General features: G+C 45.5%; 7 protein-coding genes across 7 annotated transcripts; 4 read left to right on the forward strand and 3 right to left on the reverse strand.

Annotated features, from left to right (window-relative positions):
• Nucleotides 1-1,014: 1,014 nt before the first annotated feature.
• GGI43DRAFT_383481 (uncharacterized protein) lies at nucleotides 1,015-1,872 on the forward strand (the record flags this gene model as incomplete). Its single annotated transcript, XM_083203391.1, has 1 exon — nucleotides 1,015-1,872. The coding sequence occupies one exon, from the start codon at nucleotides 1,015-1,017 to the stop codon at nucleotides 1,870-1,872; it is 858 nt and encodes a 285-aa protein (XP_083060824.1).
• Nucleotides 1,873-4,231: 2,359 nt separating this feature from the next.
• Nucleotides 4,232-6,401, forward strand: GGI43DRAFT_383482 (Alpha/Beta hydrolase protein; the record flags this gene model as incomplete). Its single annotated transcript, XM_083203392.1, has 8 exons — nucleotides 4,232-4,440; nucleotides 4,495-4,691; nucleotides 4,746-4,837; nucleotides 4,891-5,001; nucleotides 5,053-5,301; nucleotides 5,354-5,745; nucleotides 5,798-6,259; nucleotides 6,320-6,401. 8 exons carry the CDS (start codon nucleotides 4,232-4,234, stop codon nucleotides 6,399-6,401), a joined length of 1,794 nt encoding a protein of 597 aa, XP_083060825.1.
• A 1,292-nt stretch (nucleotides 6,402-7,693) lies between these two features.
• Nucleotides 7,694-10,676, forward strand: GGI43DRAFT_422654 (fungal specific transcription factor domain-containing protein; the record flags this gene model as incomplete). The annotated part of the gene is made up of 5 exons (XM_083208138.1): nucleotides 7,694-7,801; nucleotides 8,097-9,128; nucleotides 9,188-9,428; nucleotides 9,629-9,724; nucleotides 9,793-10,676. The coding sequence occupies 5 exons, from the start codon at nucleotides 7,694-7,696 to the stop codon at nucleotides 10,674-10,676; spliced, it is 2,361 nt and encodes a 786-aa protein (XP_083060826.1).
• Nucleotides 10,677-13,113: 2,437 nt separating this feature from the next.
• On the reverse strand, nucleotides 13,114-14,104 carry GGI43DRAFT_404122 (GFA family protein). Its single transcript, XM_083205881.1, has 3 exons — nucleotides 13,743-14,104; nucleotides 13,515-13,677; nucleotides 13,114-13,427 (listed from the first exon to the last, which is right to left on the reverse strand). The coding sequence occupies exons 1-3, from the start codon at nucleotides 13,806-13,808 to the stop codon at nucleotides 13,237-13,239; spliced, it is 420 nt and encodes a 139-aa protein (XP_083060827.1). The 5' UTR covers nucleotides 13,809-14,104; the 3' UTR covers nucleotides 13,114-13,236.
• A 1,277-nt stretch (nucleotides 14,105-15,381) lies between these two features.
• Nucleotides 15,382-17,291, reverse strand: GGI43DRAFT_433898 (transcription factor domain-containing protein; the record flags this gene model as incomplete). Its single annotated transcript, XM_083209813.1, has 7 exons — nucleotides 17,152-17,291; nucleotides 16,995-17,091; nucleotides 16,403-16,938; nucleotides 16,226-16,322; nucleotides 15,902-16,155; nucleotides 15,547-15,845; nucleotides 15,382-15,488 (listed from the first exon to the last, which is right to left on the reverse strand). The coding sequence occupies exons 1-7, from the start codon at nucleotides 17,238-17,240 to the stop codon at nucleotides 15,382-15,384; spliced, it is 1,479 nt and encodes a 492-aa protein (XP_083060828.1). The 5' UTR covers nucleotides 17,241-17,291.
• A 1,263-nt stretch (nucleotides 17,292-18,554) lies between these two features.
• On the forward strand, nucleotides 18,555-21,606 carry GGI43DRAFT_369474 (uncharacterized protein). The gene is made up of 2 exons (XM_083202521.1): nucleotides 18,555-18,664; nucleotides 18,728-21,606. Exons 1-2 carry the CDS (start codon nucleotides 18,613-18,615, stop codon nucleotides 21,460-21,462), a joined length of 2,787 nt encoding a protein of 928 aa, XP_083060829.1. The 5' UTR covers nucleotides 18,555-18,612; the 3' UTR covers nucleotides 21,463-21,606.
• Nucleotides 21,607-22,375: 769 nt separating this feature from the next.
• Nucleotides 22,376-24,058, reverse strand: GGI43DRAFT_433903 (major facilitator superfamily domain-containing protein; the record flags this gene model as incomplete). The annotated part of the gene is made up of 5 exons (XM_083209814.1): nucleotides 22,376-22,775; nucleotides 22,826-22,964; nucleotides 23,020-23,067; nucleotides 23,121-23,910; nucleotides 23,975-24,058. 5 exons carry the CDS (start codon nucleotides 24,056-24,058, stop codon nucleotides 22,376-22,378), a joined length of 1,461 nt encoding a protein of 486 aa, XP_083060830.1.
• Between the last annotated feature and the right edge of the window lie 91 nt (nucleotides 24,059-24,149).

Raw genomic sequence — 24,149 nt, forward strand, 5'->3', positions numbered from 1 at the left:
GCCGCCCCCCGCCGCCCCCCCCCCCCCCCCCCACCCCCCCCCCCCCACCCCCCCCCCCGCCCCCCCCCCCGCCACCCCCCCCCCCCCCCCCCCCCCCCCCCCCCACCCCCGCCCCCCCCCCCCCCCCCCCCCCCGCCCCCCCCCCCCCCCCCCCCCCCCCCCCCCCGGGCTCAACTGGCTTTCATCCAATATCCATCGCAGAAGTGGTGAGATAGAGCGCCACTAATAATAATATTTCCCCTAAAATAATGATTGTATCCATTGACGATACAAAGAGGTGAAACAGGGGCATAGAGGCTGAGGTGAACGTGAGCCATAGGCGGACAGCCAATGCATCCTTGTTCTCCAAGCCATATACATGGAAGTTTTGGAGACACCAATTGATGAATGGTACAGAATAATAATTTTAAAACCTAAAGTTTAGTTTGAGGAAAATTAAAGAGTATACCTAGGTATGCTATACAAGCGTAGAAGATATCTCTTAGCAAAATAGCATGATAGCCCATGGTAGGTAGTCCAAGTGTGACATCACAGCATCCAACTTCCTCCCCGTCTTTAAAATCACCTCGCCTCTTATTCGTATCTCTCTCTCTCTCTCTCTCTCTCTCTCTCCCTCTCTCTCATGCAACTCTTGCCTACAATATTAAAGCACAAATGCTGCCAACTGCTCGCACACCGCCGCCGGCAGCTGCTTCACCAAACACGTGGCTGCTATTCATTATAAAAAAGCAGCCCTCTCTCTTTCCTCTCTTCACTTTCACTTTCACTTTACTTTCGCCTTCATTCTCATATCTTCCTTTCGAGATTTTCACCGCACTTGCTCATCACTTCTCTTCCACATCCTTCTTCCAAGCTCCTTCTTTTAAGCTTCTCGCCACTTCTATCAGCGGCTTGCCTCACACATCTTTCTTCAAAGTTCTTCACCACATGCACCGAAGACTTCCTCTTTGCATTCTCTATCAAGTCCTTCGCACATCTATCAGAGTCTATCATCACGCCCTGCTTTTTCTCAACATGGCGCCTTCGATGAGCACTCTCATGGCATCGGCCAATCCATGCCCAAACCCTCACATCCCACCGATTAAGTTTGAACGCAAAGACCTCCCAGGCCCGAGGTTCCCCATCAACGGTGATGGCGATGACCAGATTCTTCGAGAAGAGCGCGCTATACGTGCATACAAGGCCCAAGCTGCCAACATGACCGAAGTTGATCAACAAAACTACATTCAACTTCTCAAGAACCGTTCCTTCATCGTTCCGACGGACGCTATCGACGACCCTAGCCAGCATCCGTTGTACAGAGACTTGATGGCCATCCCTTCCTGGCCTAAATACGTGATGCTCAAATCCATCTACGCCCCAGAGATTCTTAGCCAGAAGATGATGACGAACCTTGAGATTGATCTTCAGCCAGTATTCGGCTCCCTTGACATGAAGGATCTCACCTCCACATACGACCAGGGACACCTCGTCAAGCGCAAGTGGGAAGATGATTCTGAGACTGAAGATAATAAGGACATTCCCAGACGCATTGTCAAGAAGCAATCCCCTGAATTCAAGCCTCCCGAGCAAACTCCCATTACCACGACTCAAACTCAGCGCCCTCGGTCTGATGCCCAGAGAATCGTAGTCGCCAAAACATCTGCAGTATCCGCCAGAAGAGCTCGTGGCATATCCATTGGAGCGGCTTTCAGCAATCAAAATGCACTTTTCAAGCGGCGGTGTGATGCCCTCGAAGCCTCTGTGGCAGATCTCCAGCGGAAGGTCGACGCGCATCACCTCAATCTGGTCGTGCTGCTCACCACCATCTTGGAGAAAGTTGGCCAGTCGGCCGACGATATCGATGTGATTAGAAGCGAAATGGGATTTTAATTGTCCCATCTCTGGATTTGTTACTGAACGGCTCTATCGTGCTCCAAAGAAGTCAAATGTTTCGATAAGAATGTTGCATGGATTTGTCGCGATGGCACTGGACGAGATCGCCACTGCTTGGGCGCACCCCGTCATTTTATTGCAAATGGTGGCATGGTATATTCACCTGATGGTCTTGAGCCTTTTTGGACTATGGATAATGGCTTGAATACCCATCTGGAAACGACTGCAGTCTCTCAGCCACTTGTTCCATCCAAGCCAGCCAAGGTCCCACGTTCAGTTGTGTTGATAGGAATGTTGCATGGAATATGACCGATCATCTTATGAATTAGCTATCAAGTGTATTTACATTACGTTATATTTGTTCTATCGACAGGCTCTAGCTACGAGAAATTGAAGCTGCTTCTCTCTTATAAATGCGTCTTGTGGAAATAATAATAACCATTGTGATTGTAGCTGTCACCACTTCTTTGTAGATGTTGAACGATGCTTCTTTCGCCACAATTATGACCAATGACTTGGCAAGAAATCCCATTAAATTACAAGTTTACTTCCGCCCCACGCCAAGTTGCAACGTGCGATACTAAGATTCTATATCTTTTATCGAAACCACATTATAAAGCGCAGTGGAAGCTACTTTGAGTACATGCGTCATCTTTAGCAACATCAGAAGATCAAAACGCGAAAGGCAAGATCCGTCACACTGCTAATCTTCAAGCTCCATTGCTTCGATAACCCGTTGTACTGTACTGCGAATTGACATGGAGTGTCGCTGGTCGCTCTCATACAGGTACATGTAGGAAGAATGCTCACGTGAGACTGACCGGCAACCAAGCGACTGCATCGTCCAATGCTTCGATGCGCCAAACATACCATACAAAGACCTCCACCCAGTCACTGCCTATTGCAAATCGCGCTCATCGCCGTGTCTGAACTCTATTGCCAGCCTGCCACTCTATAGTAATGGTAAGGATGCTACCCTACTCGTTGTTGACAAATCTACAGACATGAAATCTGTCAGCTATGCATCGCCTGCATCCTCTTCAGCGCCGAATGCAATTGTTGATCTTGGTCAAATTTGTCCACACTCACTTTATGCGTTAAAATCCTGTCTATATTCGATTTAACTGTCTCACCAAGCTCCTCTACAGACGACGATCATGACACTCCTAAAAGAGCCATCCGCAGCAGTGTAGCTGGACAACAACGCGCGAGCGCATCGAACTATCCCTCAAGACGCTTGAAATGCGATATAGCTCCTCACGATACAAGCGAAGACGTACGACGGCAGAAAACACCCCCAAGATTCTAACGATTATGGCAACTCCAATGTCCCGGTGTCGACGCTTCAGGTCCCACTTCCCGACGCCGACAACCTGCTCGCACCACGGTGGTGATGCTGTGGGCAGCTGTGATACCTGGCACAGACAAGGACTTTACCCAATAGAAGGCTTCTACTCTCAATGAAGAACTACAGGGCGCTCTTGTGCTGAAAAACCTTAAGGGTGGAGCCGAGAGCGATGAAAAAGAGAGATTCGGCTCGGAGGAACAGCCAGAACCGATGATAACAGTTGTCAGGGGGAGAAGGGCTCCCCGAGCGGGGTAGCCTCTTGTAATACACAAGATTGTGGTTCCGATATTTGTGTTATCGCAGGCTCTTTAATTTTACGCATTTATAAGTGCAGACGTCTCTCAAGTGGCTGAAATGCTGTGGATAACGTGTATGAGATCCAGGGTTAGCCTTTGCCGAGACGTTGCCTAGCTGATAATCTGTTCACCATGAAGCTAAGAAAGGGGTTCTACATAGCTGTTGGTTGTTGCAGAAGCAACAGAACGACTAGAAGTTTGATGATGCCGAGTTACAACAGCGTGCGACCCAGCCAATGGGACAGCAGAGTGTAGAAGCCAGGGGTCGCCAGGGCACATTTTGGCTAGGCCAGGGCAGGCTATTTATTTAATCATCCTTATTGAATAGTAAGCAGTTTACGACAGCCCTTACCAAAAGCGTGTGGTAAGAAGCTGAGGCGGTTGCGAGCCGAATACTATCCATTGAGACGACGTTCGAAGCCCAGCCCTTTCGGCCCCGCCACTCTACGCGCCGACCCGAACCAACAACCTCCAGTCTGCACGGCATTATCCTGATGTGGCTACTGCAAATTTAAAATATAGTGTTATACAAGGTTCAGATTATTGCGAAGCCCAGTGATGACATGTACTTTACCAGACTCACGAGTTCTGCGCCGTCGATATAAAAAGGGAACAAGCGTCCTCGATAATGACCCTCGATGATCCAGAAGGCAGTACACAACGTCGGCGCAGCAAAATATCTTGAGCATCAACCACTTCTTTTATAATTACGATGATCCTTACTACGAGTTACAAGGACAGCTACAAGCCTCTCAGGGCCATCACCACTGTAGACGAGAGTGATGACCGCTACATTGCCCGTATCAACGAGGAGTTCGAGGTTGGCAGCGGCGATCGCATACGCCTCAATGTCTATCTCCCTCGCTCAGGGGGGCCAAAATTCCCTGTTCTCATGACTGCAACTCCTTACGGAAAAGATGTGTAGGCAGCGCACGTATCATTGACCTTGTCAAATCTCTAACATGGCTGACTTAGGCCTTATATCGACAACGAAGTGTATAAGAAATTTGCCGCAGATGTTCCTGAGATCATGAAGAGCAAGCATCTGTCATGGGAGGCACCTGCGCCGAGCTGGTGGTGCCCTCACGGCTACGCAGTTGTTATCATGGACCACCGTGGCTCAGGTGCCTCCAGTGGCGGGTCTAAGCCGTTCAGCACCCAAGATTGGGATGGTAAGTGTCTCTTCAGGTGCCAGCACGCAATTACATATTCTCATACTAGCATAGATTACGCCAAGGCCATTGAATGGGCTGCAGACCAGCCGTGGTCAGCTGGCAAGATCGGCCTGACAGGAATATCTTACTTGGGCCTTAACCAGGTTGGTCCTTCATGATCAGTTCCATGTCACTTTCTGCTAACTTTTTACTCAAGTGGCCAACAGCAGCGCGCCAGCCCCGGGGCCTCGCGTGTATGGTGCCTTGGGAGGGCATGGGTGACTATTATCGGGAGGGAGGCCGCCATGGTGGCATGTATCACAATGGTGTATGCAATTTCCGAGATTTCGCTTGCGTTGCTGATGCTAATGTATTGCAGTTTAATGATGTCTGGTATCACAGACAGATTAAACGAAACCACTATGGTAGCCGGAACAGGTCCAGTGGTAACTGGGGCCCAACGTCACCTGAAGGCAAGCTCAGTGATTCCGAGATGAATCAATTGCACCGGCATTTTCCCCAATTCCTCCTTGAGAACGAATGGATTGATGACGAATGGTACAAGGATCATATGGTTAGGGAAGACTACTCCAAAATTCAGGTTCCACTGCTCAGCGCGGGCAATTGGGTAAAGTGAAGCGAACTGCTTGTCGCACTTTCTAGGCTGATAATATCTACAGGGCGGAACTGGTTTGCATCTTCGAGGCAATGTCTTGGGTTATATGCGAGCGAGTTCTCAGTATAAATTCCTACGCATTCATACTGGGCGACACGACTTGCCGTACTACCTCGAACCATATATCACGTATCAGAAATCATTCTTCGACTGCTTCCTCAAGGGCGATGACTATGACGGCTGGAAGACTGGTAAACAGGCCCCCGTTGCGTTTGCAGTTCGACGCGGTACACAAAAACCAGGCAGTATACAAGGTGAACTGGAATACAAGTACCGTGATGAGAAGGAGTGGCCGCTCGCCCGCACAAAATATGAAAAACATTATCTCACTGCCAGTAACAAGCTATCAAAGGAGAAGCCCTCTGCTACGGCTACCTTTTCTTACCAAGCACCAGAGTAAGTCAACTGCAGACACTCGCATAGACACTTTCACTGATATCTTGTGTAGTGGAGAATGTATCCAATTCAGCACTCCAGTAGCCGAAGAGGAGTATGAAGTAACAGGTCATGGGCATGTCCGACTTGCAGTCTCCTTAGCCGATCATGAGGGTGAAGCCGAGCCAGACATCGACGTTCATGTTGCTCTTCGAAAAATTAACGCACAAGGGAACGAGTCTTCATACAGCTCCAGTCTAGGAACTCCTACACCAGTAGTGTTTGGCTGGCTTCGTGCCTCCCATCGCACCATCGACCCGAATCCATACCCCGACAGTTTCCACCTTCCAGTACCAGTGCCAAGTCACAAGAAGTCAGACAAGAAGGAGGTGAGAAACGACCAAGTATACGATCTGCAGATTGAGCTATGGCCTACAAACGTGGTCGTTGAAAAGGGCGAGCGTTTGGTGCTTGAGATTTCGCCCAAGGATCCCGCAGACGTGGATCTCTTTGCTTGCCATGATCCAATTGATAGGTTAGTATTTCTCATTTTTAACCACCTTTAGGTATGATTCGAGAACTGACGATCGGTAAGGGACGAGAGAAAGTTGCGCGGAACGAATAATGTCCATATTGGCCAGGGCTATGAAAGCTATGTCGTCTTGCCAATTGTTTAGACCTATGGTCAGAATCAGGCTAAGCCGACGCCATATTTCCTTTTCTATTTCCTACGGGTCTAGCCAAGGTATATTGGAGAGACATGTATGCTAGAAAGAAATATCAAGATGGGTCGTACGGGGTAGATTCAGTTCAATATTACGTGGATATACGTTAAATTTATCTATTCAGAACATGCGCCGCCACGAAAGGGGATATTAGAGGTTCAGAGATCAACCCACCACCGAACCATTAGATGCAACAGAGTTACTTTGGATTGTTCTATGGGAAGTTCTTCCACATTTCGCCCTTTAATATGCATTCTTGCTCACGACTATGTCTCTAGATCTTGTCCGTGGTATCGATCCCAAAGCGTCGCGCCATCTATATAACCCGCGTCTATGTTTGACGAGTCATGAGCTACATCGGTTTCATTCTCTTCGAGGCTACGATTAGTAAGAAAGAGGTGATTTCATAGCTAACATCTAGTTCATCGGCCGCCAAAGATCGTCAAATTCATCTCGACACACAATTGGCCATCATCATCTCTTGCGAACAGTTCTGCGTTGTCGCTGCCCCTCCTATTCGGCATCTTGACCAGAGGCAGAAGTGCCTTAGAGTGCACCTACAACGAAAAGATCCACCAGGGCTCGGTAATCACCGGGTGCAATCAAAATCAAAGGGTTCATCCCTATGCTTACCAACCTTACCAACACTCCATTGCACTTCCCGAGTGGGGTCACCCCGCTCGGATCGCTAGTACTCCGTAAGTGACGGCCAAAAATAGACAACCCCGTCGGGCTTGAAGTTTAGTCTCGATCGAGGCTGATGTGAACCCACGCAATCGGGGCCTGGTCGATGATAGCACAAAAAAAGTGCCGGAGGAGTCACATCCCCGAAGCTGAACCCTGATGTTGCTGTCAGCGGACCGCAGGGCTCGCAGGGTTGACTTTGAGCTTGACTCAGGGGAAACGGGCTTCGATATGCGTGGCGAAAAGGATCTCCATGCCGTGAGAGTCGAGTTGTTCACTACAAGGTATGGGTGATGGTTGGATGCAGGACTTCATTTTTCTCGGCTCTCGCTTTTCCTCTCGGATTCTCCAGCCTAATTCGGTGGGCCCGCTCTTAAGCTCCCATGGTCCTTGTAATCCAGGCCACACATCTATGCCATCTATAACGATGGCTATCCGTCGCCATTGTCCTCGTCGCCATCCTCGCCGCTCTTCCCAATCTCAGTTGCCTTTCACCTCAGTCGCTGCTGGTCCTCTGCGAGACGCCGTCGCTCCAACATGGCTGGCCACGCCTGCGACGAATGCGGTGCGACCTTTCACCGTGCCGAGCACCTCTTGAGGCACAAGATGCGACATCTGGGCCAGCGCCCCTTCCCTTGCTCCCACTGCCGGCGCGCATTCTCGCGGAAGTGAGCCGTCTCGTTGCTGGCATCGAGCTCTGGAGAGCTGCTAACCGTCGACAGAGATACCCTGCAGCGGCATCTCTCAATGCATGAAAAGAGCCATCGAGACCGCCATGATAGCAGAGTAAAGCGGGCATGTCGCGAGTGCTCGCGATCCAAGCTGCGTTGCGATGGCCACGAACCCTGTATCCGATGCCTCTCCAAGAATCAGCCGTGCTCATACCTGCACCCGCAGTCTTCCCAGGCAAGTGCTGTATCGAAGATGTGCATCTTTGCTAGCCCAACTAACGGTTGCTAGCAGTCAGCCAACGATGCCCCACGGCATCCAGGGACGGCTATTGATTCCTCGCCCAAGAGTGGCCACTCGGATGCCGAGCTGCAGGAGCCACGGCCAAGGGCGTACGGTACAAAGGATCTGAGCGGCTCCTTGAGCATGTCAACACACTCCAACACTCGTGTAGTCTCCACGGCTGTGACCAGCGAGCAGTTTGTTTCCATCCAGTCCGGGGACAGGGCTGAGCTGGAATGCTCAGAGCCATTGCAGCACGCAAATGCCCTGCATCATGGCTTCGAGTTTGCATCTCTAGCTTTTGGACTCCAGTCCTCTGATCCCTACCCGCTCGACATGGCTGCACAAGATCCGTCTTTCTGGGACAGCTTTTTGGATCTCGGCTCGCTCCATCAGTGCCCAAACGCCGGCTTCCCACAGGTAATGTTTCCAGAGAATTCCTCTCCTTCGCAAGCAAATGCTTCGATTTCTGCGTCGGACTCAAGCAAACGTCTACCAGAGTCTCGTGCACCTGTCCCGAGCTTCCTCGCTGCGAGAGCCAGCCCTGAGCCAAACTTGGGCCAAGCAATGCGGTTCGACGATTATATACAGAAGGCCTGGAAACCTCAAGGGGCGAGGGTCGGCAAAGGTTATGCCAGCCCTCTGATCATGGGTGCCTTTGACGCAGTACTATCCGCGAGGGAAAACGACTCCATATGGTGCGCTGAGGACCTCGCCCACGTAAGCCCTCTCCCTCGAAAAAAGTATGATCAAATCTTAGCAAAATTCGAATCCTTGAATAGCACGGCCAAAGCTGGGTACAAGCAGTTTTCGACTGGTGCTTTCCCCTCGATTACTGCCTGCAATGCGTTTATGCAGCTCTACTTTGAGGAATTCGATCCTCTTTTCCCCTTTATCCACAAGCCGAGCTTTAACCCCTGTCACGAGCATTGGTTGGTACTACTTGCTTTGGTGACGATCGGGTGCCGTTACTCGAAGATCCCTGCTGCCGCTGATTGCGTGGATATTTTCCAAGAATTTCTTCGTCGGGCCTTTCATGTTGCTGTGAGTATACAACACCCTCATCTAACCTGGAGAATTGGGAAGCTCACAATGCAAACAAGATTGAAGAGGACTATGGCGCAACGCACGAGCCGTGGTTAGCCCAGGCTGGGCTACTGAACCAGATTGGTATGCAATTCTCGCGTGACCTCAGGCTCACCGAGTCTGCCCAGTCTATCCGGAGTCTCATTGCATCGGCGTGCCGAAAAGTCAATTGTTTTAACGAAATAGGACGGTGCATTGATGGAATTGAACCAGGGCAGTCATCCACAGAGGCATGGAAGTCGTGGAGTCGTAAAGAGAGCATGCGCCGACTGGCATATTCGGTCTGGGTTAGTTTGTATCCTTGTGGCTCCCACTTTTCTTTCCATGGTGAAAGTACACAGCTCTTGTGATTGCTGTTTACTAGTCTTTTTCCAAACATCGCTAACCAGTCTTACGAGATCAGCTCCTCGACAGCCAGAATGCATTATTTTTTGACCTGCCACCAATCATCCCGACAGATCTTCTTCGGCTACGACTACCCTGTCCAGAGGAGCTGTGGCAAGCTCCTACCGCAGCTACGTGGCTTAAAGCCCTCCATAAGCAAAGCAAATACGGTGAGTCATGGATCTCCTATGTTACCAATACTATGTTAGGCGGCTGAGCAGTTGAGGTACGGGAGCAGACCAGCCCCTGAGCATCCGACAGGAGTTGAACAAATTGTACAGAACCAAGACCTACTCGCAGGGTCTTGGTGATTTCTCCACTCTACTTCTTGTTTTGGGGGTCTTCAGAGCTGCGCTGCGGTACCGAATTTGTTTGGAGGATGGATTTTGGTCACCGCCCAGTTTTACTGGAGACGGTATGCAACCTAACGATATCCTAGGCATGACGCAAGACACCTCCCAAGCAACTAGCAGGGCTATGGAATACCTGCGGATCCTATGTTCAAACATTGAGGATCTTCCCAGGCTGTCTTCGCTCAAATCTGCGATCCTAATGCACTACCACTCGATCGGAATCCTTCTCGGTATATCCATAGGCGAGCTATTTTGCTACTCCGGGTACCGCGTATCGAGTGATGATATTCTTGAGTGCCAAAACCGTCTCCGGACTTGGATACGGCAACGCGGTGGAGAGGCTCGCCAGGTCGCCTTACACGCAGGCAAGCTATATGGCTGTATTCGTCATTCCAACATGCATGCGTATTTTGAGGGTCGCGCGATGATGGTTTCTTGCCAAGCCCTTTGGATCTATGGAGAGATTTCCGGCGTACTTGAACCGCAGGAAATTAAGCGAGTGCTTGATGAAGGCGAAATAAGCGTGTCGCCAACATTCCGCCTGGATCAGAAGAACAGCCAGCATGACGAGCAGACTTGGATAAAACAAGGCGCCTTGATGCGCCCCTACCTGGCGGGTGTAGGCTGTATCCTCGGTCCAGATGGTGCAGCGCGGCTTATCCAGGAGGTTGTTCGGGTGCTGTGCGCCGCTTCTACCTGGGGGCGCTGTCAAGCCATGGGGAAGGGCCTGCAATTGCTCCATCGGATTCGATCATCGGCCGCCTCCTGACACGTTTCGTTGGTATGAATGCATGTATTCTTCTGCGCGGAGATCTTCTCGCTCAATGTCCACGGACAATATCCGGCACAAACAATAGTATTTGAGAATCTAACTGTAGTTTGTATTTAATATATCTTTTTTTCGCTATCCTGCTTCTAAGCTCACAATTAAATAATGTGAACCAATCATTCGCCTTTACAATAAGGTTGACAGAACTTGGCGTAACGTCTGAACTCAGGTGATATAGAAGCTACATCTCAGACTAATGGTTATAGTGTACCTGTAGCTTTTTCAATATAGTATATAAGCTATGGGATAACTATATTGTTAAACTATATAGTTTTTTATACTAAGACATATGTACTATTACTCTTTTTTTATATTTCGAGTGCGTATTTTATTATAAATCGTTTTTATTTCATTAATATATTTTGAGATGCTCATATCTATTTAGCTTGAAACTATATCTCTCTGCTATATTTTCATTAATGCCTAAGTAAATGAAGTAAGTTGTATTGAGTCTATGTTTGTGGTGGATTAGTTAAGTAGTCTCTATTTTGCTTGTAAGCAGCTATCCTGTGCAAACGGCCTTCCTAGTTTACATTCATTTAACCTCTACAAGTTTGTTTGCCTTCAAATAGAATACAAAACCTCTTGCGTTCGCACTCAACTCTTTACGAATGTAGGGTGAGTCTCTGAGGAACTTCAAGTCACTTCGAATACTTTCCTCGAGACTAGAATCATTGCTTTATTAGTAATTTATGCTTGGTGCCTCTCTATGCCTGGATTGAAATCTTAATTTACTTACTCTTGCCCATTATGCATATTAAATTGGAAATGGTCGATTTCTTCCTCCAATTGCTTTGACATTTTGTTGTATCATCTGCGGTGTGATACGAGTTGTCCCACAGTCTTCTATAATTAGCGCTTATCTATTTCGCTATCAGTGAGATTTGCAAACCTTCATGATGAATGATGATAATTTCTTTTAGACCATTGCCGAGAAGAGTCTCCAAGAAGAATAAATCGTTTAAATAAGGCTTCACATTGCCACCGACCGTCTTGAACACAAATGCTTCTTTACATCTAGTTAACCAAATGTGTTAACATTATAAGAAATTATAGCACGTACCACCCTTTTTTATCTGAAAGAGTTCTTCGGGACTAAATCGAAAGTCACAGCAGGAGACTATATAGCACTATTAGCCAACTTGCTACAGACTTTCAGATACTTCACATTTGGTGATGGCTTACAAATAGCAATTTTTGGTATGGCAAAATCATGCGGGGCCTCCGAAACATGCGGAATTGGCTTCAGTTCATCTGTATTCTCTCTATTCATTAACGTTAGATTGGAAATTCTTCAAGGGCATCGATAACGTACTCTCTACGTAGAAGAAGTTCATCAAAAGTAACATCTTTGGTTGGAAAAGCAAAGGAAACCATCTGGAAAACTGTTAAAGATTTCAGCTTGTGAATAGTATTTGAAGTGAGGATTAACTATTTCTAATTCAGAGGTATATCAGAGGGTTTTATACTGCAGATAATCGTAACACTTGTGTTTGGCATATGCTGCCAACTCGTCATTCCACAATAAGAATATTAACGCATCGCTAGTCCGCAAGCTAATCCGCATGCTAGTATATATATGTCATCATCATGGTCCATTGTAACGATTGGCTTGCGCTCCGAATATTCCTCGTTAGTACAGATATTACACATAAAAAAGACATCTCCTAACAAGACCTGAGGCTTTCATTGTGCAGGTAGGCTACGCTGTTGATAAATTGATATACCTTTCTAGACCCCATAGTTCTCTAACCCAAGCCGTAACTCTAATGTACGAAGTAGGTATCAGCTCTTCTCTAGGAGGATCCTACAAGGATCGGAGTAGCGCCGAATATGCGGGCTAGTGATATATACGAGTGGAGTCTTTTATCCAGATTGAGTCGAATGTACTAGGTCAGAATGTCTAAGCCAGATTATAAATCTGCCAGCAAGAAAGTTACCCCAGGATTGCTGTACCTGGCACCTACGGTAGGGATTATAAAAAGTCATTAAAATATGGGGGCCGTTTTATACTTTGTACAATAATAACACGAGTTGGAGAGCTGCGTAGACAATTTGACTAAGGGCCCCTTGAGTTCTGCCCCGAGCACACTTGGCTTTCCTTTGGCCCAAAAAAGACAAAAATTTACCTGTTCTATGGTCAGGTTACATATAGTTAATTTCCCAAACCAGCGTTTAAGCTTGCGTTTAAGTCAGTCATTAATTATATGTTGTATAGAAATAAGTAGTTTCATAGTAAAGGGAGATAACTTGACCATGGCAATGGTTATTTATTTATTTATTTTATTAGTGTTTTGCATATTTTAGTGTGAAAAGAAAGTCGAATCTTGCTCGGGGTCAGATTTCAGGGGGGCTTGGTCACGTTATGTGTATACTCCGATTTGAACAGAACTGTATTGCTCATAGTGAGCCTACCTATTTTTCAATAACTGCATATGCTGTACGACCCCTATGTTGTCACCATCACACATCCCGCACTGTTCGTGTTGTATATACGCTATCACTGAGGCATCCCTTCATGTTGAGCAGTATCCTTAATAGCAAAAATCCATTCAACCCGATCCTCAATAAACATCTCAAGATCCGGTCGAAGATTGTCTAGAACACTTTTGTCGTCTAAAATCCCAGGCTGAATAATTCTCATCCCTTCCTTTCCTCCAAAAGCGTCTCCCCACCGGTACATTGTGGTCCCTGATATTGTCAGCGTTTGTCAAAAGTTACTCGCGACACGAATGCAGGCAAAGAGCATCAAAGAGCTTTGCAAAATATTTAGCTCACCACAGTCGCCGCAAAAGCAGTTTACAATTCGGTTTCCACTGTCGGCAATTTTTGATATTTCCTTTGGATCACCAAAAACTTTGAATCGATCGCTCGGAATGACATAATTGTTGCTGAACATACTGCCGGTATAATGGCGGCAATTTGAGCAATGACACAACGCCTAATTATCTTGATCAACTTTACATCCCTCTTTGCTTAGAGATAATAGCCAGGTCTCATCCTTACCTTCCTTTCAGGCTCACCTGTGTACTCGATCTTTATTTTTCCACAATAACAGCTTCCGGTAGTCATGTTTGCGTGTGTGCGTGTGTGCGTGTGCTTGTGCGTGTGTGAGTCTGTGAGTGCGTGTCTCAATTATAATTGCCAGAGATCTGCGAAAATCTCTTTACTGGACAGAGCATGAGAAAGGCCAGGCCACGGATGGTTATGGGCGTATGGAACTTATATTATATACTATGTGTGATCAGTCGTTGACTAAGCAGAATTATATCATGTTACGTCACATATGCCAAAGGTCTTTTCTCGACTGTCAACAATAAATGCTTATCCCCCAGGGTGATTCAACGTTTGCAGGAAAAATAACGAGCTCCATGCAGATGAGCGGCTGCTAAATGGTGACTCTCCTCTTAGACAACATCTACCCCCGCGCTAGTCCGCTGCCAAGCATCACACTAGTCCGCCAGTCAGGCACTACGTCCCTCCCAGTGGGTCGAGTCGTGTTGAGTAGTATTGAGAAGGCCCATCAAAAACACAAGCCTATGAAATGACGCTGATGCCAAGGCTAGAATATAGAAGCCTATCATATTTTCGTTATACGTCGATGAAAAGAACGAAACTCAGTGTGCTTACAAATTGCTTGCCTAAGAGGTTCGGTAATACTTCAATTACCGCTCTCTGTCTCCTTCAATCCGAATTACAAATAGCAGAGGCCTTAGGTGGCCTAATGGGCCATTTCCTATGATTATTATAGCTCCATACCTCAATTCAGCATCTCTTGAATATAAGCTTCACTCATTGCGACCTCAAGAAACGGGATTTACACTTCTAAAGCTACCACTAGAGATTTACAGACTAGTATGCGACCATTATTTCCTCAATGACGATAACATATCCCAAATATGGGCTGAGCCATAGCTTCTAGTAAGTCTCATATTTGAAAAACCAAAAAAAAAAAAAAAACCTCTTATGGACTGCGATTATGACAATGCACGGTCCCGTACCGCGAAGACGGCGACTCACACCCCTTCTTTCACCGTCTTTCTATTATTGGATGATATCACTGGTTTATACCAGTGTAGCAGGCCCAGTTTACATTTGTGGCAATTAAAGAAGTGGATGATATTAAATACTTTTTTATTTTTTAACCCTATTAATTTCTCATCCCCTCCGAGTCTAGCAGTCGGGACCTAGTCGCTAGTGGAGCCATGAACTCGTTGTCTATTGTGGTGCCAAGCCCTCTTTGGAGATTGTTGTGCCTCACAGACAGTCGTGGCCAAGTGCCTCTTCCTTGGCGATGTTGCTCTTAATAACCTCTTGTTGAGTTGACGCATCTGCGTCACATGCATTTTAAACCCACTTGATTTATAATAAGTTCATTTAGATATATGATTCTAGTTTGTTTTTTTCATACGACCTGAGAAAGACTAGTCTTGGCGGACTAACAGCGATATCTGCCATGAGCACCTAGTACAGTTTGACTGTCTGTAAATTATTTGTACTCTGTGATGCTGGTGTGTCTCTACCATCTTGATTATTATTACCCTTGAAATAATACGCCCAACCGGACTTGCATTCTACTTCGAAACCTAATTTTTCATTCACAGTGGTAGGATTTCTAGTGCTTCCCTAACAGTTCGCTCGACTTTCACTGATCAGTAGAACCATTGTCTAAAATCGAATGACTGAGGTAAAAGCCCTGAGGGGGTAGCATCACCGGGGGGTTATCAGACTCCAGCGCCGTCAAATATTTAACTGTTGAAATGCTTTGGATTAGTTACGGTATAACTAGCGAAATAGAGCTTCTACTGACCTGCGACGCGCCATCTCTTACTCATGCACGTCAAAATTTCGATAATTGATTCAGCGTTCGCCTTGAAGGAGATATTTCGGCTTCTCTGGTATAAATTCAGTTGTATAGCAGCTGTCTGATACAAGGCATATGGGATGAAAAGTGACATCATTGTTATATTGTTTTCATCGTCGGCACTTCGGAGTAGATGTTGTGAAAGTTCTGCCATCTGCGTGGAAACTATTTCTAAGTTACGGAAATTGCTCTCACTATTGAGATTAAGATGAAGAGTAGGAGGGACGTATAATGCATAGAGAGAGCTAGACGTGATGAGCGAACATAAAAAAATCCCTGAGAGCAACACAGATATCATTACCTTATACACATCCCTAGAGCACCGCAATAGGAGCTAAATTTGAGTTCTTCGTCAATAAGCATTGGCAAAAAAGCCTTCAAAGTATGTTCAAGCTGAAAATGTTCGCGAGAGCGGAATTCGGGATCGGCAACAGGATGATGAACGTGTTGAACAGCGCGGCCCATCAGGTGCGCTACTTGACACTCTCTCGCAAATGGCCCTACACGGAAAGGGGCTGGCGTAGAGACTGTGGCTGTGATGGTTTCTGAAGCATCCTGCATTGGACCATTAGAGGTTATCTAATCCGAATGTGTTGGTTTTCTTATCTCACTGCCACACACTCACAGTGGACGACAACTGTTCAGGCTGTAAAGGCAAATAAGTATCTGCTGTAGCATCGTCGGAAGCAAGTATCGCATCGCCTCCATAAAGAGCAATGAATCTAATATAAACGATTCGAGTTATTTTCAAGGCTATCTTGAAATGTTGAAAATACTGATTCTGGTGCTGGGAAAGACGTACCTGTCAATGTTGTGTACGGCCCACCATGTTCGCTTTCTTTCTTCCGCATCGGCAGTTGTAACAGTTGTCTCTTGACAATGCCAGGAATTCCGAACCAAACCAGCATTTCGAGCCAACCTTGCGCAGCTACCAATGGAAACAGAAGCTGCCGGGTATATCCCATGACCAATCTCATATAAGACAAGAAGCAGCCTAGACTGAATAACATTTATGGTATCAAAGCCGGCTGCTTCTAGAAAACCAATACTGCTCTTAGCAGTAATATAGTGTGATGATACAGTATCTGTTTGTCCTACGGCCTGTTGCGAAGGGCTTTTGTAAATGAGCTTCATGCACAAACATAGTATCGTGAAGTCTATCCCTGAAGGTGTGAACAATCTTGACCAGTTCTCATAAAACCTTGACTCCGAAATTATAGGTAGTCTATAATGAATGGAGCTAAAGTATGCATTCGCAATTCGGCGCACCTCATCTGGTGTGCCAAGAAAGCTGCGAGCTTCTCTCTGCAGTGCTGTTCCAAATGTGGTGCTGAGCGTCTGATAATTGTTAGTAGAGCCTCGGGTCTACAAACGCCAAAGAGAGAGGAACAAACTGATATTCTGGAGCTATTAGAGCCGTATGCTTCTGAAATAATGTTATAGGCCGAGCTCTGGCCCGGATTTTCGTCATACACGCAAAGCCGGCCCATGCTATTGACGGCATTAATTTTTGCTACTCTATGGTTGGACAGGAGAGATCGTGTATCTTACCGAAGACAGGTGGAGCAAACCGGTAAACGGCGGTCGCATTTTCTTTTACTGCTTCTACATGGTTTGCATGCATTTGTAGGAGATGCCATGAAGTCAGCTAGCGTTATATTAACTTGCTTCTTTTTACCATTTAGTGTTATCCTATAATATTGAATTAGGGAAAAAAAAGAAATTCACAACTTTTTATTAAATTTACTAATTACTGAGGCCGCCATCGAAAAGTCCATCTCACCGCCTTTAGGCCCACCTATTTTAGGAAAAGTAGCGCTTTGATGAAAACAAAAACGAGAAGAATAGAAAACCTAGGGTAAATAATTACAATATTAGCTTCCAGCTAGTAGTTTATATACATCTACCTATGTATACATAGATATTAATATTATTACTTTGAAAGTAAATAACATCTTTTGTACAGAATATATTGAGAAATGTATTTAATTATAGCCTAGATTTTATTACAAATTAACTTTTGGTAGCTTATTTTCAATTATCAGTTGTAGCTTAGCCGAAAATCGTGGGGTTTCTTAACCAAGCCTACTACAGTCGATCCCGTGGTAATTTTTAGCTCTAGTATAGCTGGAATATGACAACTGCTAGGGACTAGCTAATTTAGCAAGGATATAACGGTCCCAATCAAGGTCAGTGTTGCCTACGGAAATCTGACCGTTAGTGAAAGAGAATACCGCGGAGGTCAAGTCTTCAGAAGAAGAGACATATACCCCAAAGCGGACTATACTAGAGGTTAATAGTTAAGTATTGTTTTATGGCAGTATTTTGTTAAATGTTATTTTCCTGCAGACTAAATACACAGACAACAGCCTGACTTCACTAGTTATAAGTTTTTATTTATTAGTTTATCCTTAATATTATTTACTATTACAATTATATTTTCTTACCTATAAAAGAAAGTGGTTGTATTGAAATTTGTATTCTTATACCGGTTAAATTTGACGATTTCACCACCTATTTCAGAGCTAATAAAATTAACGCCGAAATTTGGGAATATAATAGAATGCTCTGTTTATGTAACTATATACTGCGGAGAATCAGATAGTTAAGATAGTGTCTCTAGCTAGCTATTACTTTTGGATCAAATTAATAAATTGAAAAAATAACAACGAATAATTCAATTAGGAATTACTGTTAGTATAATGTGTGTTATTTATTCGTGTTAAATGGAAAAGGCAACCGCTACCTGGTGGGGTGGTGCTATTTAGTAGTCTAGGTTGCTAAGGAATACTTCCGCTATTGCACCCTTGTCAGCTTGTACCTCAATGTACTGTTACAAAACAATGTCGCAAGCATACTTGGCAAACCAAGCAATTTTAGCGTTACGTCCACAACCCCTCTAAACTTATAAAGCCTGTTCCTTCGCTCATTCTTTTATTCCACCCGCCTATATGTTGATTAGCAAGGCCCAATCCATGGGCAACCCGATTTTCTACTGGAGATTGTGAGAATATGAATCGACCAGGTGGTCTCATGGGCTTTCGAGCGCCATCTGTCCCTGATAGTAGGTCCGCCCCACCAAACATTGGTAGTTATTTTTGAGTACGTTGAACTAAGCAGTACGTAGTCCCTTGCAAACTCATTCCAGAACAGATCGGCAGCTTAATTATGAGTATCTACGAAGGTATCGGCTTCTCTATACCAGCTCAATACCAGCAAGCGGTTGAGAGCTACCAGCATGATCCTCTCGTACAGCTCAACCTGAAAGATTCCAACTTCTCCATGTTTGGGGATGGATTCTTACCTTATGCTGTTTTGGATTTCGACAAAGTGCAAATATTTGTCGGTTCTAGGGGAGGAACAATTCAAAACCCTATTTGGAACAAATCAAACCCTCTAGAGTCTTTTGGGATACCTGTGCCAGAATCTGATTTGAAAATCATGCCATTGAAGGCTGGATTACGGCTTACAGATAAATTACCTGTTCCCAAGAATCTTTTATCAGCGTCTGATAGAATGGCCGGGCTGATGGCGTCTGGGCAATGGCATGGATATGAATTTGATGTCTCCCGAGTCGCTGAACTGAGAGTAGATTTCTACCTTAGAAGCCCAAATGCTCCAAGAGGGAGCCAGGATATATTCCTTGGCATGATAAAAATGAATCCCTTCCTCGAAGAAAATAAGCCTGCCGGTAAGAGATGGTTCAATATTCAGGACGGAACTGGAATGGTTTGCATCGACATTGAATATATCAAGAATAAGCCGGCGGCCATGGACCCTCGGGAAGCTCTGCGCACTTGGGGCTATCTGGGTCCTGCGGCAGACTTGAAACAAAAGAATTGGGAGGTCTATGATGTGATGAATATTAAGGTGAACGATCTCGATCCCCTGTCAGAAGTAGCAACTCAACTCAACTTTCTGATCGACCATCCTTTCATTGTGCCACTCAAATTTGCCATTGAAACATCTGATCAAATTAGTCTTTACCACCCACATCTCAAAGGCGGACAGCTATTGCATCATCTTCAGAAGGTAAACCATTTTGATATTCATCGAGCGAAAATCTATGCTGCAGAGATCCTTTGTGCGATAGAGTATCTACATACTCTCAATATCATTCCTTGCTGGCTGAAACCAGAAAATATTTTTCTAGACGCTTTGGGACACGTCCTTTTAAGTGATTTTGGGCTCTATAATGTACCTATCCACAACGAGGATCACATTCTTAAAAAGAAATCGGAATGCCCAGCTCCTGAATTACTCTTGGGGCACTCTTGTTCCTCAGCTGCAGATTGGTGGGCTTTGGGAGTGTTTCTATACGAAATGGTGACTGGATTACCCCCTTTTTACGATGAAGACAGCCAAGAAGTTCATCGTAAGATCCTCCAGGAAGCTGTTCAATTTCCAGGATCACTTGCTCCAGATGCCAAAGACATACTGTCTAAACTTTTGAATTGTGATCCTGCCCAACGACTGGGAGTACGCGGAGCATCTGAAATCAAAACTCATGTATTTTTTCGGGCAATCGATTGGGACATGGTTTATGAGAGGAAAATAGATCCTGATTACAAACCCACCGATCTCATACTTTCCAAGATATCTGGACATTATAATTTATTAGCGCCGCTTGTCAGTGGATTAACTTTCCCTCGGCGCACATACGACGTCGAGCTTCACCCAATCGAAATATTAAAGATCGAAGAATCGAACCTTGCAGAATACAAGATCGGAGAGAGAGTGGAAATAAACTCTTCAAAAAATATACAAGCTTATCCTAAATCTCAAAGTGAAATGAGTGGACTACCAGGCAAAGCTGATGTTCCAAAATCACAAACAGCTTCAGATCAAGCTAACTATCCCCGTCTTTCCGGGCTCATTACGATACCTATAGAAGACGATGATGGGTGGGAGCTCATATGGGAAAAAGACTCTCAAGCGTTTTGTTTCTATAACCGCTTCTCAGGGACAAAGGATCTCGTTATACCACCATCCAGCACTTCAACAAAAGAATCCTACTCGACTCAACAGTCCAATTTGCCCAGTCGAGAGCAGAAGCAAGCTGCCCTCGAAGCGGCTCTTTATCGAAAGCACACGCGTGTGATCTCGCAGCTTCTGGAGTATGAGATAGACCTGAATCAGCCGTTACGATATCGCGAAACAACGCTACAATGGGCTACAAATCATGAAAACGTCGAATTAGTAGAATTTCTTCTCAGCAAAGGAGCAAATCCAAATGTTACCCGCAGATGGCGCGCAGGGGTCGATCACGTATTGGTTAGCGCAGTGAAGAAAGGGCACCCGGGAATTGTCAAAGCCCTAGTAAGCAAATCTGATCGTGTTCACTCAACCATGGCTTTAAATCAAGCTGTCCAACAGCAAGATAATGCGATTGTCAAAATCTTGTTGGAAAGTGGCGTGTGCTGCGACTTTGAGGACGATGATCGACCCAAGCCTGAGAGAACCCGAACCGGTGGTATGAGTTCCACACCGGAACCACAAGATCCAATGAGTTTCATACCGCCACTAGTCCATGCAGTTTACCGGAGCAACACAAGCATTGCTCGACTACTGTTGGAAAGTGGGGCTGATGTGAACTCTGCTTTTCATGACCTCTTCCCTTTCCGCAATATACGGGATATAATAAACCGCAAACGGGAGCCAAGAGCACATATAAATTGCGGTAGAGCTATTCAACTAGCAATGGACCAAAGAGATCAAGAGATGGTACAGTTGCTTCTGGATTTTGGGGCGGACATTAATCCGGAATCACCAATTTGGCTATATCACGAATGCCCTCAAATATCAAGGTCGGATTATCTTAGAATCACAGCCAGCCTGAGAGCCGCGGTTGCGGCGAGATAGACTTTACAATTGGATAGTTATTCGATTTTACGTGACTTAATCTGTTACATTGGGAGAAAAAATATAATACGTATCACTTCTTAGGCTTCATTTCTTAGGTCCGATTTTCTAATACTTCATAGCTACCTATACAACGCGCTGCTACATGTACATGTTTCGCATGTGAATATTTATATAATTGAAAAATATTATATTTTAATGTAATAAAAGTTATAATTATACCTTAAAGTGGATCTTACACTAATCGAATAGTTATGGACCCGGTAACATGATATATAAACCAACAGGGATATATAGCCAAAAACAAACGATCTCTCTAGCTAATCAGTTAAAATTCCATATGTCAACAGACTTAAATCCTCTTTGCCGAACAAAGAACCAATATTACCGCAGGCCTCTATATCTTAGAATGGCTATATAAGAGCCTTATAAACAGAATATCAAGACCCGAAGATTTTCGCAGCTTCTTTAGCTATTATTTAGCCAGAAAACAAAAATTGTGTATTTTGTTGATTGGTCGGATATCATGGCGAAAGAATAGTATCGCAATATTATAATCAATGCCAAGTATATAATTCAAGATTATATATATGTAAACATTGTAACTATCTTCTATATACTCTCGAGGTAATAATTTACTAAAAAATGCCTATGCTACGTAATAATTGGGTGAATAGTCATGCACTTGCTTGGAGATCTTTAGCAACATAAACTAGCATATCGATACTTCCACTGAGCGCAAAGCGGTATTAGCAGTCTATCAAGCTGCTGCTTGATGAGGACACTAGAAAGTTACCAGCCTTTCACGCAACGCATGAGATAGTAGGGTAACATGAACTACTCCTCAACGATATGAATATTCAACAGTGCTTGAATGACGCCTAGCTGCATGCGCTCGTCCGCCAAATGTGAATCACACAGCCGCTACCGATGGGGTCGGAGTCGATAGCTTCTGGCAAAATGGACTCCGCATCCGAAGCAGTTCACCATATCTAATGAATACAAAAGGTATCGAGGCTAGCACCAAGGTAACAAAGGCGAGCAGTGAGCAGGCCCACTGGATTCCTAGTTTCCCATACATGGGGCCGGCTGCCGGGGGCAGACAAACAGCGGTGATCGACCTCATTGTAGCTGCAGCCGCGTGAGCTGAGGCAGAAAATTGCCTGTAAGCGTCCGTAATATAATTCAGCAACGACATAAAGATCAACAGATAACCAAGACCAAAGAATAACCCCGAAAGCGCTAGCACTGCTGGGTGGATGGTGGGGTATGATGTCCAACCAAGCCAGAAAAGAGATATGGCCATGCTTGGGCTCCATTAGCTTCGAAAGCACCATGGTACGTGTTGCAAGAGGTAACTTACGCTGCACCGCCACCACATGCCAGAGGAAGTCGGCGATACTCGATCTTAGTCGCCCAAGTGGCCCCTGCTTTCATGGCGGAGGTGTGGTATGAACTGTAAGAGAGGAAAACCACCAGAGCAATGAACGAGCCACCTGTCACTGGTTCCGAGTTAAAATCCGCTAAGTTGATTCGACTAAATAAGGGTTAGCTCACCTGGTAAGAATGCTAATCCGACTTCACCGTTAGAGAGTCCATATACACCTATGCAGAGTGAGAATGATTGACAATGGATGATCAGTTACGTATCATATTACCTCGAAATATAATCGGATACGCCTGGAAAAATAGATATAGCGTCGCATAAATCATGGCCAAGTATAGTGACGTAAACAGTAAAACTGGCTCTTCAATGGCCATAGTGAAAGGTTTCAAAAATACGGTTTTAATTCCCTGCGTATTGTGCCGCCGTTTCTGTTCCGCTGCGCCCATTGCGTTATCTCTGTGCTCTGAGTTATGAATTTGCGGCACATGTGTCCTTGTAATAATTGAATAATATGTTTCCGGTAGACAAACTACAAGCGGAAGGAAAATGCTGGCAATACCTAGCCCAATCCAGAATGTCAAACGCCAGGAAACAGTTGTGACATATCCAGAGATGATGGGACCAATTGGTGGAGTCATAGAAGTTGCACACATAAAGTATGCCATTGACCTGCCTCTTGGCTCTGGTTGATCATATATATCGGCGAACAGCGGCCCTACTACGACATTAGGAGCGGAGGCAGCAGCGCCACAGAGCAAACGAAATAACAAGAGCGCAATATATATAGGGCTGACTGCGCACCCCAACGTGAAGACCACATACCCAAGATAAGCACTAATAAGTACAGGCTTGCGGCCAATGTGCTCACTCGGTGGACCAAATATGAGCGGACCGATTGCGAAACCAAGCATGTAGAGAGAGTTGAGCAAGACTAGTTGCAGCGGATTTGTGAGAGAAAAGGCTTTAGCAATGTCACTCGTCGCCCCAGAAGGCAGCGACGAACCAAGAGCGCTGTTGACGATTATTACAATTCCTGTGGCAACAATTCGTATCTTTTTCGTCTGAATCTCCCGAGTCAGTTTTGGACTGACTGTCAGACCTCGATGTGCGCCTGGTCGAGCATACTATACTTAAAGAAAGGAATTTCACAGGGTTCACATCATCCGCTAAATCCAGGGAATGACGGCTCTCCTGTGGTGATCCGGCCATAGTGATAGCTGTTGCCGAGTCAAAAAGTAGAAGCCGTATCTGATATGAATTGAATAATAAAGGTGTTGCAGGCTCTTTCGCATCTTCGTGA

This window comes from Trichoderma evansii, assembly GCF_050947405.1.
Source record: "Trichoderma evansii strain SZMC 28006 chromosome Unknown GGI43scaffold_9, whole genome shotgun sequence".
NCBI classification, from domain to species: Eukaryota; Fungi; Ascomycota; class Sordariomycetes; order Hypocreales; family Hypocreaceae; genus Trichoderma; species Trichoderma evansii.

Bases quoted from the DNA above. Each gene is read 5' to 3' on its own strand.
- GGI43DRAFT_404122 (XM_083205881.1), bottom strand. From the start codon at position 13,808: ATGACTACCGGAAGCTGTTATTGTGGAAAAATAAAGATCGAGTACACA. The intron at 13,678-13,742 runs GTAAGGATGAGA...CAAGATAATTAG, and splicing joins CAGGTGAGCCTGAAAGGAAG to GCGTTGTGTCATTGCTCAAA. The intron at 13,428-13,514 runs GTGAGCTAAATA...TGACAATATCAG, and splicing joins CTGCTTTTGCGGCGACTGTG to GGACCACAATGTACCGGTGG.
- GGI43DRAFT_369474 (XM_083202521.1), top strand. From the start codon at position 18,613: ATGAATCGACCAGGTGGTCTCATGGGCTTTCGAGCGCCATCTGTCCCT. The intron at 18,665-18,727 runs GTAGGTCCGCCC...AGCAGTACGTAG, and splicing joins AGCGCCATCTGTCCCTGATA to TCCCTTGCAAACTCATTCCA.